Source organism: Ranitomeya variabilis, chromosome 4 (genome assembly GCF_051348905.1).
Source record: "Ranitomeya variabilis isolate aRanVar5 chromosome 4, aRanVar5.hap1, whole genome shotgun sequence".
NCBI lineage: Eukaryota > Metazoa > Chordata > Amphibia > Anura > Dendrobatidae > Ranitomeya > Ranitomeya variabilis.
Window position 1 is genome coordinate 640,872,841 of NC_135235.1, and position 14,158 is coordinate 640,886,998.

Sequence of the window (14,158 nt, forward strand, 5' to 3'; positions counted from 1 at the left end):
AAATCTGCTGCCCAGAGCTTCCAGCTTAGCTGAATAGATCCATACTGATAAGCTGGACAAATGAGCAAAACATAGAATGTGCTGAACAATAAAGTCCACAACAAGAGGACTGCAAAAGGACAAGCAAGGACTTATCTTTGCTGAACAGGTCAGAGTGTCAGGGAAATCCAAAAGAGCCGTGACTCCAAGCAGGAACAATTGACAACTGGCATTGATTGAGGGATAGGGCCAGACTAAAATAGCCGAGCTAGAAAGACGATCAGTGGAAGCAGCTGCTGATGCTAAATCCAAGAAGCAGCCATACCACTCAAAACCACCGGAGGGAGCCCAAGAGCAGAACTCACAAAAGTGCTACTTACAACCACCGGAGGGAGCCCAAGAGCGGAATTCACAACACCGTCCCCCCTTGAGACTTAGATCTAACCAAAAATGTAATGGCCAGTCTCGATCTTTTTGACCTCCAAATGAAATTGTTACAGACTGTATTTAGTTGCTTAAAAAAAACAGGGGAGTGCAATTGGAACCGCTTGAAATACTTAAAGCAGTTTTGGAAGAATGTCCATCTTTAATACGTTAATTCTACCGAACCAAGATAATCGTGTGTTGTCATAAGCCTTGAGCTCAGCTTTGACATGACCGAGCAAAGGCTCATGGTTCAAGTGGAAAAGCTGGGACAAGTCTGAGGGCAATTGAACCCCAAGATATTTCATAGAACCATTACACCAACTTAAAGAATAGGTCCCCTTTAACAATTGTTGCTCCTCCTGTGGGTTATTGATGTTCAAAATCTGACTCAGAATGATTTACCTTAAAATTACTCAGTCTAATATATGTCTCAAATTCTTTCAGAATAGAAGGCAGTGATGTTTTATGATTAGTGATGTACACAAGGAGGTCATCTGCTTATAGCGCCAATTTATGAGATTTGTGCCCAACTGGGATTCTTTGAATGTTGGAGTTTTTCCTGAGAGCCATTGCCAGATGTTCCATCACAATAACGGGGAGAGTGGACACCCCTGTCTTGTTCCATTTGACACTCCATAAGATTCTGAATAGGTGCCATTACAACGGACCTTGGCAGGGGAGTCTTGATATAAAGACATTATTCTGTTGAGAATGTTGGGACCTAAATTAAATTGTTTATAAGAGCACTATGTAGAAATGGCCAGCTAACTGGCTCAAATGCTTTTTCAGCATCAACCGATAGAATGCATGCTGGGATCTTTTTTATAGGACATAAGCAACATCGTTTTAATCGTGTTGTCTCTTGCCTCCCTCTGGGGCACAAATCCTACTTGTTCGTTGTGCACGATATGAGGCATCAGGGGGGCTAATCTGGTCGCTATGATTTTAGAGAAAAGTTTAACATCAAAGTAAATTAAGGATATTGGCCTGTAACTTGAGTATGTTTGGTCTGTCCCAGGTTTTGTTATCGCCTAAATAAGGATTTCCAGAGATTGGGAAAAGGGTTTGAAGTCGAAACTGAATTAAATACTTTGGTTAAGAATTGTGTTAATTGCGTACCAAATGATTTATAAAATTTGGCAGAGTAATCATCTGGACCTGGGCATTTATAAGATGGGGAGCTTTTGATGACCTGAAGTACCTCCTCTTCTTCAAATGATTGCTCTAGGAATGCCTTTGTGTCATTTGGTATTGAGGGCAGAGCAGTATCTTTCATGTATTGATTAATTTTCAAATTAAGTTGGGTTGGTAACATATCTACATACTGACCCTCAATATTGTACTGGGAGCTATAATATCCTTTGAATGCCTCAGCAATTTGTTTCGATTCATTGATTACTGTACAGATTGGATACATTTTGTCGGGGGTTTAGGATGGATGCTTCTAGCTAGAGGGCCACCACATTTGTCTGCAAATTAATGAAAGAACTGCTGTAACCTTTCCCTATGTTTTGAGTAACTTTGGTCTAGAAGTCCCTTCAGGTCATCTTTTTGCTTGTTCAAGTTAATCAAGATATCAGCAGATGGATTTTTTATGGGATTGTTTAAGGGAATGTATTTGCTTCAAAAGATTTTCTATTGCATGTGTTTTTGTTTTCTTAATTCTAGTGCCTTTTTTGATCAGGACAACCCTAATTACGCATTTTAGAGCTTCGAGTTGGATGGGGAGGGGGGTATCATCCGCTCCGTGATGATGCAAAAACTCAGAGATGGCTTGTTCTACAGCATTTTTAGTGTTAGATTTTTTTTTCCAGGAGGATAATTGTGTAGGGGGAATTGTAGACTTACCCATTGAGGAGTCCCACATCTTATCCATCCTCAGGTTGAGGTCTCCCTCCAAAATCAAAAGGCCTTCCATAAAACCCTGCAGTCGCGGCAGGTATCTCAGTCCGGTCCTCACCTGCTCTTTGTTTGGAAGATAAAAGTTAGGTAGACAGATAGATAGATAGATAGATCTGATTAAAAAAAGAGATCTTCAATAACAAAAAAGTCCATTATCATCAGTTTCAAGCCCTAGTAGGCTGAAGGGGACATTTTTGTGAATAGGAATGCTGACCCCTTTAGATTTAGCAATCGGATTTGAACTATGATACCAGGTTGTGTAGTACCGGTTTTTCATTTCTGGGAAGTGATTACTTTTAAAATGGCTCTCCTATTAAGAAAATAATTTGCACTCCCATGTTTAAGGGAATGTATTTGCTTCAAAAGATTTTCTATTGCATGTTTTTTTGCTTTCTTAATTCTAGTGCCTTTTTTGATTAGGACAACCCTAATTACGCATTTTAGAGCTTTGCTTTGGATGAGGAGGGGGGTATCATCCGTTCCGTGATGATGCAAAAACTCAGAGATGGCTTGTTCTACAGCATTTTTAGTGTTAATGTCTTCAAGAAGGTTTGGGTTTAAATGCCAATGCCATGGCCTGACCAGGTCATAGTGCCCACAGAAGTGGAGGGACCCCAGCTAAGTAAATGATGACTAACCAAAACGTTTTCGATTCTACTATATGAATTGTGAACTTATGAGTAGTGGGTGTAATCTCTATCTTTAAAATGTAAGACACGCCACACATCCACTGCCTGCAATTTGAAGAGATTTTTTTTCCAGGAGGATAATTGTGTAGGTGGAATCGTAGACTTTACCCATTGAGGAGTCCCTCATCTTATCCATCGTCAGGTTGAGATCTCCCCCCAAAACCAAAAGGCCTTCCATAAAACCCTGCAGTTGCCGCAGGTATCTCAGTCCGGTCCTAGAAAATGGAAAAAAAATCCAAGTGCTGTGAAAGTGCAAAAAAAGTGCAATCCCACTTGGTTTTTTTTTGGCTTTTTTGCTAGGTTCAATAAATGCTAAAACTGACCTGCCGCTATGATTCTTCAGGTCATTATGAGTTCATAGACACCAAACATGTCTAGGTTATAAAAATTCCAAACTTTGCTAATAAAAAAAAAAATTGCGCAATTTTCCGATACCCGCAGCGTCTCCATTTTTCGTGATCTCGGGCTGGGTGAGGCCTTATTTTTTGCGTGCCGTGCTGATATTTTTAATGATACCATTTTGGTGCAGATATGTTCTTTTTATTGCCTATTATTGAATTTTAATGCAATGTTGCGGCAATCCAAAAAACATAATTCTGGCATTTTGACTTTTTTTTATCGCTATGCCGTTTAGCGATCAGGTTAATCCTTTTTTTTGATAGATCGAGCGATTCTGAATACGGCAATGTCAAATATGCGTAGGTTTGATTTTTTTTTATGGTTTTATTTTGGGTGATTTAAACTTTTACTTTTTTTTATTTTTTTTATATGTTTAAAAACATTTTTTTCTTACTTTTACCATGCTTCAATAGTCTCCATAGAGACAAGAAGCTGGCACAACTCGATCGGCTCAGCTACAAAGAGGCATTGTTCACATCACCTTTATGTAGCTGAATTGCTATGCGCTCCGACCACTGGGTGGCACTCATAGCAATCAGGCACTGACAATAATAGAGGTCAATGAGACATCTGGTTGTCATGCCGACAAACTGATGGCCCCCAATCAAGTGACAGGGGTAACTGGTGCTCGTATTTCCGGGCCGATGACCGGAAGCCCTTTTTAAATGCTGCTGTCACAGTTTGACAGGGGCATTTAACTAGTTATTAGCCGCAGGTGGATCACGATTCCACCCGCAGCTATTGCGGGCACATGTCAGCTGTTCAAAACAGCTGACATGTCCCCGGAAAGATTTAGGCTCACCACCAGAGCCCACATCAAAATGGAGGATACTGACATCGGCATACTAATACATCCGATGGCAATAAGAGGTTAAACTGGTTCTCTTTATTTGTTGTACAAAGCAAACGCTCAGTAACCTAAGCCCAAATAGGAAGAGGGAGTTGTCATCCCAAATAAGTTACCTATTTAATCACTTACGTGTGTTGGGAGGGTAGGGAGTCTTTTATGATTGAGCATATTTCTGAAATCTTCTCAAAGTGATGGGGAGAGAGAGTTGAGTAGTTAAAAAGAGAAAAAAGCAAAGTTCTTTATCTGTAATAGTGATAACGCTCTAGCTCAGGGAGATTAAATATAGCTTTTATAGATTTGAAAGGAGATCAGACAGTTCTCATATTGGCGTCGACTTTGTTCGCAAATCAGAACATGGTCACTGATGTTCAAGGAAAAACAGTAGCTGAAGCCATGGTATATGAGCAATGTTGATGAAGTAAGAAAGATATAGGAGTTTGCTTGAGGAAAAAAAGAAAAGAGTCTATTGTGTTTTACAAATACACCTTTTGTAAATTTAATTGGACCTGGTAAGTCTGTTGGGGGGGGGTCATTAATTGCTATAGGAGTGAAAAAAGGTGAACAGGTGCGACCCACAATTTTTGTATTTCAATTCAGTTATTGAATGAGAGGCCAGAGAAGGGGTTCTGCACAGGTAGGTGGCCCAATAATATTTATTTTAGTATATCTGGGACTACATGCCTCCCTGGAATTGGCTACATACTAACTCTTGAAATGCATTTTTTAAATTCTGAACACAAATACGGCTACTCCCCTGTGTGAGATCTCTGATGTTGAACAAGACTTGATCTCACTGTATAACATTTCCCACATACTCGACATGAAAATGGCTTCTCCCCTGTGTGGGTTCTTTGATGTGTAACAAGACGTGATTTCCTTGCAAAACATTTTCCACATTCTGAACAGGAATATGGCTTCTCCACTGTGTGAATTTTGTGATGTGTAACAAGACATGATTTCTCTGTAAAACATTTCCCACAGTTTGAACATGAATATGGCTTCTCACCTGTGTGTCTTTTCTGATGTTTAAGAAGACCTGATCTATCTGTAAAACACTTTTCACATTTTAAACATGAAAAAGGCTTCTCCCCTGTATGACTTCTCTCATGTACAACAAGAACTGATTTTTCTGTAAAACATTTTCCACATTCTGTACATGAAAATGGCTTCTTCCCTGTGTGAGTTTTTTGATGTGTAACAAGACTTGATTTCGTTGTATAACATTTTCCACATTCTGAACATGAATAAGGCTTCTCCCCTGTGTGATTTCTCTCATGTTTAACAAGATGTGATTTTTGTATAAAACATTTCCCACACTCAGAACATGAAAATGGCTTTTCACCTGTGTGACTTCTCTCATGTGTAACAAGATGTGATTTTTGTGTAAAACATTTTCCACATTCTGAACATGAATAAGGCTTCTCCCCTGTGTGATTTCTCTCATGTTTAACAAGATGTGATTTTTGTGTAAAACATTTCCCACACTTAGAACACGAATATGGCTTCTTTTTTGTCTGAGCTCTTTGATGTTCACCATCAATTCTGTTATTTTTGTTTTTCATAATATTCTGTGATGAATCAGAAGATAGGAGCCTTTCAAAAGGCTCAGATGGTACATCTTCACTGTGAAGGGCTGATGATAAATCAGAGATATTGTCATGTTCTTCACATTTATCCAGTGTGAAAGTATGATCCTGTGCGGTCAAATCTAAAAATGTAAAATGTGCCTCCGATCTGCTGGTACAGTCATCTGCCAAGAATAAAATGAAAATTATAGCATAATATTGAACTTAGATTAATAATTATAATATTTATACTTTCTATAACATTTCAATACAAATTGCACTAAAATTCAAATACCGTATATACTCTAGTATAAGCCGAGATTTTCAGCCCACTTTTTTGGGCTGAAAGTAACCCTCTCGGCTTATGCTCGAGTCATACCCAGGGGTCGGCAGGGGAGGGGGAGCGGAGCTGTGTAATAATACTCACCTGCTCCTGGTGCGGTCCCTGCATGTCTTTTCCTCAGCGCCGGCAGCTTCTTCCTATAGTGAGCGGTCACATGGTACCGCTCATTACAGTAATGAATATGGACCCCACTCCCATAGGGGTGGAGCTGCATATTCATTACTGTAATGAGCGGTACCATGTGACCGCTCACTACAGGAAGAAGCTGCCGGCGCCGGGGAACAGACGTGCAGCGACGGCGCCAGGAACAGGTGAGTATAACGCAGTGCGCAATATTCACCTGCTCCCCGTTCCACCGTCGTTGGGTCTTCCGCATCCTCTGCAGTGACGCTCAGGTCAGAGGGCGTGATGACGCGATTAGTGCATGCCACCCTCTGCCTGAACGTCAGTGCAGAAGACACAGCGGCGGTCGGCGGTGGAACGCGGAGCAGGTGAATATAGCAAGTGCCGGGGGCCTGAGAGGTGAGTATGTGATTTTTTTATTTTTTTAATCGCAGCAACAGCATATGGGGCAAATATCTGTATGGAGCATCTTATGGGGCCATGTGCAGCATTATAAGGGGCAATTATCTGTATGGGCCTATGTGCAGCATTATATGGGGCAACTATCTGTATGGAGCATCTTATGGGGCTATGTGCAGCATTATATGGGGCAATTATCTGTATGGGACCATGTGCAGTATTATATGGGGCAAATATCTGTATGGAGCATCTAATGGGGCCATGTGCAGCATTATATGGGGCAAATTTCTCTATGGAGCATCTTATGGGGCCATAATCCACATTTGTAGAGCATTATACGGGGCAAATGTGTCTATGGAGCATCTTATGGGGCCATAATCAGCATTTGTGCAGCACTGTATGGGTCAAATGTCTGTATGGAGCATCTTATGGGGTCATAATCAACATTTGTGCAGCATTATATGGGGCATATTTTAATATGGAGCACCTTATGGAGCCCATCATAAACTGTATGGAGCATTATATGGGGATATGGAGCGTATTTTGTATGGAGCATCTTATGGGGCCATCGTGAACTGTATGCAGCATTATATGGGGCTCCTGATTCAATATGGATATTCAAAAACACTTAAACTACTGATGCCTCAATTAATTTTACTTTTATTGGTATCTATTTTTATTTTTGAAATTTACCAGTAGCTGCTGCATTTTGCACCCTAGGCTTATACTGGAGTCATTAAGTTTTCCCAGTTTTTTGTGGCAAAATTAGGGGGGGTCGGCTTATACTCGGGTCGGCTTATACTCGAGTATATACGGTAGTATTTGATGAAGGCACTGGTGGCAACAGTCAATATCTAAGCAGGGACTCAGATAATTATGTTAGACTATTAGGTTTCTGCTCTTTTCATCTCTCACTTCAACCCCTTGATAGGTCCATGTTTTAGTGTACCTGTAACCAAACTTTTGTCAAATATAAAATATATATTTATATTTAGCTAAATATTCAGTGACTAATAGAGGTCAGCCTCCCAAAAAAATCCTCAAAATTATCCCTCCTCATTCACTTTCCATATAACAAATGTGGAACCAACAAACAACAAGGGAGAAAATGTTTATGTAACAACATACAACACTGATAACAACATTGAAGTGCAGTTGAATGAAACACACAAGCGACACATGTGCTAAATACTAATAACTACAGAAAACTAGTCTGAGTCCAGAGCCACAAAGGCGGTATACACACATAGCTCCCAACCATCCCTCATTGTGCGGGACTGTCCCGGTTTTGTTGCTTCGCCCCACTGTCCAGCATGGGACACTCTGATCCCGCAGACAGCAGGAGAAGCAACCGACACGCCCCCTTGTGTTAAGCCACGCCCCCTGCAGTCTGTTTATCTCCCCCCCGGCCGCCCGCCCTCCCTGAAGACGATACTCACCTTGCTCCAGCGATGCTTGGTCTCGGCGTACACAGCTCGTCCTGAGTGAGCGGTCACGTGGTACCGCTCATTAAGGTCATGAGTATGCGCATATTCATGACCTTAATGAGCGGTATCATGTGACCGCTCACGCAGGAAGAAGGTGCTGCGCCGGGAGTCAGGACAGAGCGAGAGGGATGTCGGCGCGGCCGCGCAATGTGAGACAGGTGAGTATGAGGGACAGGTGAGTATGAGGCACGGGGGACGGGGGGATGAAGGAGGACATAAGCCGGCGCGCCATGCAAGATGGGAGCAGGAGCGGGAGCGTGGAGAGATAAGCCATGCATTCAGGGGGGAATATGAGCCATGCATACAGGAGGGAGAATATGAGCCTTGCATTCAGGGGGGGGGGGGAAATATGAGCCATGCATACAGGGGGGGGGGAATATGAGCAATGCATTCGGGGGGGATTATATGAGCCATGCATACAGGGGGGGATATGAGCCATGCACACAGGAGGGGGAATATGAGCCATGCATACAGGGGGGAGAATATGAGCCATGTATTCAGGGGGGGGGAATATGAGCCATGCATACAGGGGGGGGAATATGAGCCATGCATTTGGGGGGGAATATGAGCCATGCATACAGGGGGGGGGGGAATATGAGCAATGCATTCGGGGGGGAATATGAGCCATGCATACAGGGGGGGATATGAGCCATGCACACAGGAGGGGGAATATGAGCCATGCATACAGGGGGGAGAATATGAGCCATGTATTCAGGGGGGGGAATATGAGCCATGCATACAGGGGGGGGAATATGAGCCATGCATTTGGGGGGGGAATATGAGCCATGCATTCGGGGGGGAATATGAGCCATGCATACAGGGGGGAGAATATGAGCCATGCATACAGGACGGGGAATATGAGCCATGCATACAGGGGGGAGAATATGAGCCATGCATTTCGGGGGGGGGGGATATGAGCCATGCATTCAAGGGGTGATATGAGCCATGCATACAGGAGGGGGAATATAAGCCATGCATACAGGGGGGGAATATGAGCCATGCATTCAGGGGGGGGATATGAGCCATGCATTCAGGGGGGGGATATGAGCCATGCATTCAGGGGGGGAACAGGAGCCATGCATACAGGAGGGGGAATATGAGCCATGCATACAGGAGGGGGAATATGATCCATGCATACAGGAGGGGGAATATGAGCCATGCATACAGGAGGGGGAATATGAGCCATGCATACAGGGGGGGAATATGAGCCATGCATACAGGAGGGGGAATATGAGCCATGCATACAGGAGGGGGAATATGAGCCATGCATACAGGGGGGGATATGAGCCATGCATACAGGAGTGAGGGGGGTCATTATACAGTATTGAGCATCATGTGGGATCATTATACAGTATGGAGAACTGTGTGTGGCCATTATACAGTATTGAGCATCATGTGTGGTCGTTATACAGTATGGAGCATCATGTGTGGCCGTTATACAGTATGGAGCATCATGTGTGGCCAATGGCCATTATACAGTATGGAGCATCATGTGTGGTCATTATACAGTATGGAGCATCATGTGTGGCCATTATACAGTATTGAGCATCATGTGGGATCATTATACAGTATGGAGAACTGTGTGTGGCCGTTATACAGTATGGAGCATCATGTGTGGTCATTATACAGTATGGAGCATCATGTGTGGCCATTATACAGTATTGAGCATCATGTGTGACCATTATACAGTATGGAGTACTGTGTGGCCATTATACAGTATGGAGCACTGTGTGACCATTATACATTATGGAGCATCATGTGTGACCATTATACACTATGGAGCATCATGTGTGGCCATTATACAGTATTGAGCATCATGTGTGGCCATTATACAGTATGGAGCATCATGTGTGGCCATTATACACTATGGAGCATCATGTGTGGCCATTATACAGTATTGAGCATCATGTGCGGCCATTATACACTATGGAGCATCATGTGTGGCCATTATACAGTATTGAGCATCATGTGTGGCCATTATACAGTATGGAGCACTGTGTGGCCATTATACAGTATGGAGCATCATGTGGGGTCATTATACAGTATGAAGCACTGTGTGGCCATATTTTTTTGTATATAATTATTGTATATAAAACAGTGTGATCAGCAGTGCTAAATGGGTGTGGTTGGGATGTGGATATGGGTGTGACTAATTATGAATGGGTGTGGTCAGAGGCGTGGCCTAAAACTTGCCGCGGCGCGCAATGCGCGCCGAAAACTTTGTCCCTCTTTCCCATCTTCAAAAGTTGGGAGGTATGTACACAGTATGTGCATGCATATACTGTATAAATACAGAAAGACTGGTGGAAAGCATGCCAAGACGCATGAAAGCTGTGATTAAAAATCATGGCTATTCCACAAAATATTGATTTCTGAACTCTTCCTTAGTTAAAACATTAGTATTGTTGTTCCTAAAGGATTATGAACTTGTTTCTTTGCATTATTTGAGATCTGAAAGAACTAGGTTTTTTAAAAGAAATTTTGACCATTTTTCTTTGTCAGAAAAAAAAAATGGTTTACTTGAAAATTTGGAGACATGTTGTCAGAAGTTAATAGACTAAAAGAACAATTTACATTTTACTCAAAAATATACCTAAGAAGAGAAAAATCAGACAAACTGAACATGTTGTTTGTTGGTTCAATATTTGTTATATGTGAAGTGAATGTGGTGGGATAGTTTTGAGGTTTTTTGGCGGTTGACCTCTACTAGTCTTTCACTAAGTATGAATAAATATTTTATATTTCGCAAAAGTTTGGTGACAGGTCTGGGGATCGGGCTGCCCATGACAGGGTTTTGATGTGGCGGTCTCTTAATTTTTGCCAGAGCTGTATGTAGAGCTGGTAGTGGAGGTAAAATGAATTTTTTTTTATTAATACTAGTTGAAAATTGTGTCAAAGAATCTTGTCCTACTGACCAAAAGAAAAATAGATATTGTCAATACAATGCTTCTCGAGGACCAGACCTCCACCAAGATCCCAATGTGGCACAAGGGTCTCCTTCTCCCATCTGTCAACATAGATATTAGCGAAACTTGGTGCAAATCTGGCCCCTACTGCCCACTGCCGTGCCCCATGTCTGCAGATGTATTTGATCTTTGTATTTAAAATAATTATGGTCTAAAATATACATAGCTTTTTTACACAAAAAAAAAAAAAATCAATCTTTTCCAATGGTATTTTAAGGCTAGTTTCACATTTGCGTTTAAAAACGCAGCGTTTAAAACGCAAACGCAGGTGGTGAAAAAAACACGTGCAAGCGCTGCGTTTTTTAGACGCATGCGTTTTCGCATGCGGAAAAAAAAGCGGCGTTTTGACGCATTTACATGCGTTTTTTCCTGCGTTTGCGTTTTTGAAACGCATGCTGAGAAGTGTGTGACAGCTGCCAATCATCAAAATCAACTAGAAAACCCACTATAAATAGAAATAGCTAGGGTTGGGGTTAGGATCCCTAGGGTTAGGGGTAGGGTTAGGATCACTAGGGTTAGGGGTAGGGTTTGGATCCCTAGGGTTAGGGTTAGGATCACTAGGGTTAGGGGTAGGGTTAGGAGCACTAGGGTTAAAGGTAGGGTTAGGGGTAGGGTTAGGGTTTGGATCCCTAGGGTTAGGATCACTAGGGTTAGGGTTTGGATCCCTAGGGTTAGGATCACTAGGGTTAGGGGTAGGGTTAGGGTTTGGATCCCTAGGGTTAGGGTTAGGATCACTAGGGTTAGGGGTAGGGTTTGGATCCCTTTATCACCTTGATGGTGGGGGGTGGCTTATCAGTGTGTATTCTTGTTTTTTTCTATTGAAACGCATGCATTTAAAAACGCAACCAAACGCATGTGCTTAAAAACGCATGAGTTTACATAGACAGCAATACGTTTTTTTGCCGCAAAAAAACGCCTCTAGAAATTACTACATGTTGCATTTCCACAACAAAACGCAAGCATAGAAATGACGCATGCGTCGTCAAACACGGCAAAATGCATACAAAAAAAACGCATGCGTTTTTAATGTTAAATATAGGAAAAAAAACGCATGCGTTTTTTTGCACTAAAACGCAGCGGTAAAAAACGCAAATGTGAAACCAGCCTTAGATCATCCCATCCCAATTTTTTTAAAAATTCAACTGCCTCACATGCTTTTTGGTTATTTATGACCATGTATATAGATGAGATGTCAAGTGTCCCCATAATACAGTGAAGTTACCACATTTGATATGTTTCAGAATTTCTAGTGTACCGTATTTTTCGGGTCATAAGACGCTCTGGATTATAAGACGCAGTCCAAATTTTGAGGAGAAAAATAAGAAAAAAATATTTTTTTATAAATTGGTGGTGCTTTTTATAATCCTTGCATCTTATTGCTTACTGGGGGTGGTGGCTGCAGTGAAGCGGGATCCCAGGGTCGCTGCTGAAGGAGGCAGGAGTTGGGTGATGCTCCAGGGCGCAGGCAGGGATGAGTGGGGCCTCCTATGTGTGGCACGCTGCTGCGAGGATCTTGTGCTGCTGCGGGGTTCTTGTGCTGCTGCCGGGTGCCTCCTGATGCCCGACGGTTGCTGGCCATTGCTGTGGGTGTCTCCGGTGCCCAGCGGTGTTGCGTGGGTGTCTGATGCTGCCCGGGGCTCCAACATTTTACGGCAGGCCAGAGCCCTGCCACTTCCAGGGTTCCACGTGTGCTGGTCTCCGGGAATATGGCCGCCACCAGGAGCGGCGCATGCGCTGATGGTGATCTCGGGATCAACATCTCAAGAGATGGCAGCTGGGCACCGGAGACACCCGCAGCAATGGCCAGCAACCGCCAGGCACCCGGAGACACCCGGACCCCCCGGTAAGGCATGTTTGCTTTCTAAGACGCACCCCCATTCTCCCAAGTTTGTCTGAAAAAAAGTGCGTCTTAAAAAACGAAAAATACGGCATATGTTTTGGATTTTTAATATAAGCTTGTCAAATTGGAACATATTTTTGTAGCATATGATAAAAATATTTTGATAAGTTTGAGGTCAAACAATTAAAGGGAACCTGTCACCCGCAAAATCGAGGACTAAGCCCACTGGCATCAGGAGCTTATCTACAGCATTTTGGAATGCTGTAGATAAGCCCCCGATGTATCCTAAAAGATGGGAAAAAGAGGTTATACTCACCTGGGCGGGCGATATCCAAAATAATGATATCACAATATTTCGATTTTGTTGAAGTTTTATTTTGTTAAGCCAATCTATTTTCGTAAGGATAGTGATATTTTTTCATTTTACTCTTACAAATATCTTTAATTGCCAAGTTTTTAAAACCGTCAGAATATTCGTTTACTGGGTTGAAAGTGGATTTACATTTCAAGTTTGTATGTATGTACTTTGTGGTATGTTCATTGTTTCCATGACTAGTCTGTTTTTTTATTTGAATTTTTTTTTGTAACTATTTTTTTTAACCCCTTAACGACCGCCGATACGCCTTTTAACAGCGGCAATTAATGGGTACTTTTGCCACAGCACCGCTTTTTAACCCCTTTCTGACCTCGGACGCAATAGCGGCGAGTGGAATTGCGATCCACCCGCCGCTATTAACTAGTTAAATGCCGCTGTCAAACGCTGACAGCGACATTTAACTACCGCTTAAGGCCATGTGGCCAGAAATGCGCTCATCATCGACCCCCGTCACATGACCGGGGGTCAGCGATGCATCAGCATAGTAACCAGAGGTCTCCTTGAGACCTCTATGGTTGCTGATGCCGGCTTGCTGTGAGCGCCACCCTGTGGTCGGCGTTCATAGCCAGCCTGTAATTAAGCTACATAGGAGCGATCTGATGATCGCTGCTATGTAGCAGAGCCGATCAGGCTATGCCAGCTTCTAGCCTCCCATGGAGGCTATTGAAGCATGGCAAAAGTAAAAAAAAAAAGTTTAAAAAAATAAATAAAAAAAATATGAAAAGTTTAAATCACCCTCCTTTCGCCCCATTCAAAATAAGACAATAAACATAAAATCAAACATACACATATTTGGTATCGCCGCATTCAGAAT

The 14,158-nt window shown here is 42.6% G+C and overlaps 1 protein-coding gene across 1 annotated transcript in view; it reads right to left on the reverse strand.

Moving 5' to 3' along the window:
* Positions 1–4,774: 4,774 nt before the first annotated feature.
* The window catches only part of LOC143768162 (uncharacterized), a 75,670-nt gene continuing 66,286 nt past the window's right edge, over positions 4,775–14,158 (reverse strand). Inside the window, 1 exon segment of the mRNA XM_077256851.1 lies at positions 4,775–5,995. Coding sequence (XP_077112966.1) covers positions 4,992–5,995 — 1,004 coding nt within the window. The 3' untranslated portion in view covers positions 4,775–4,991.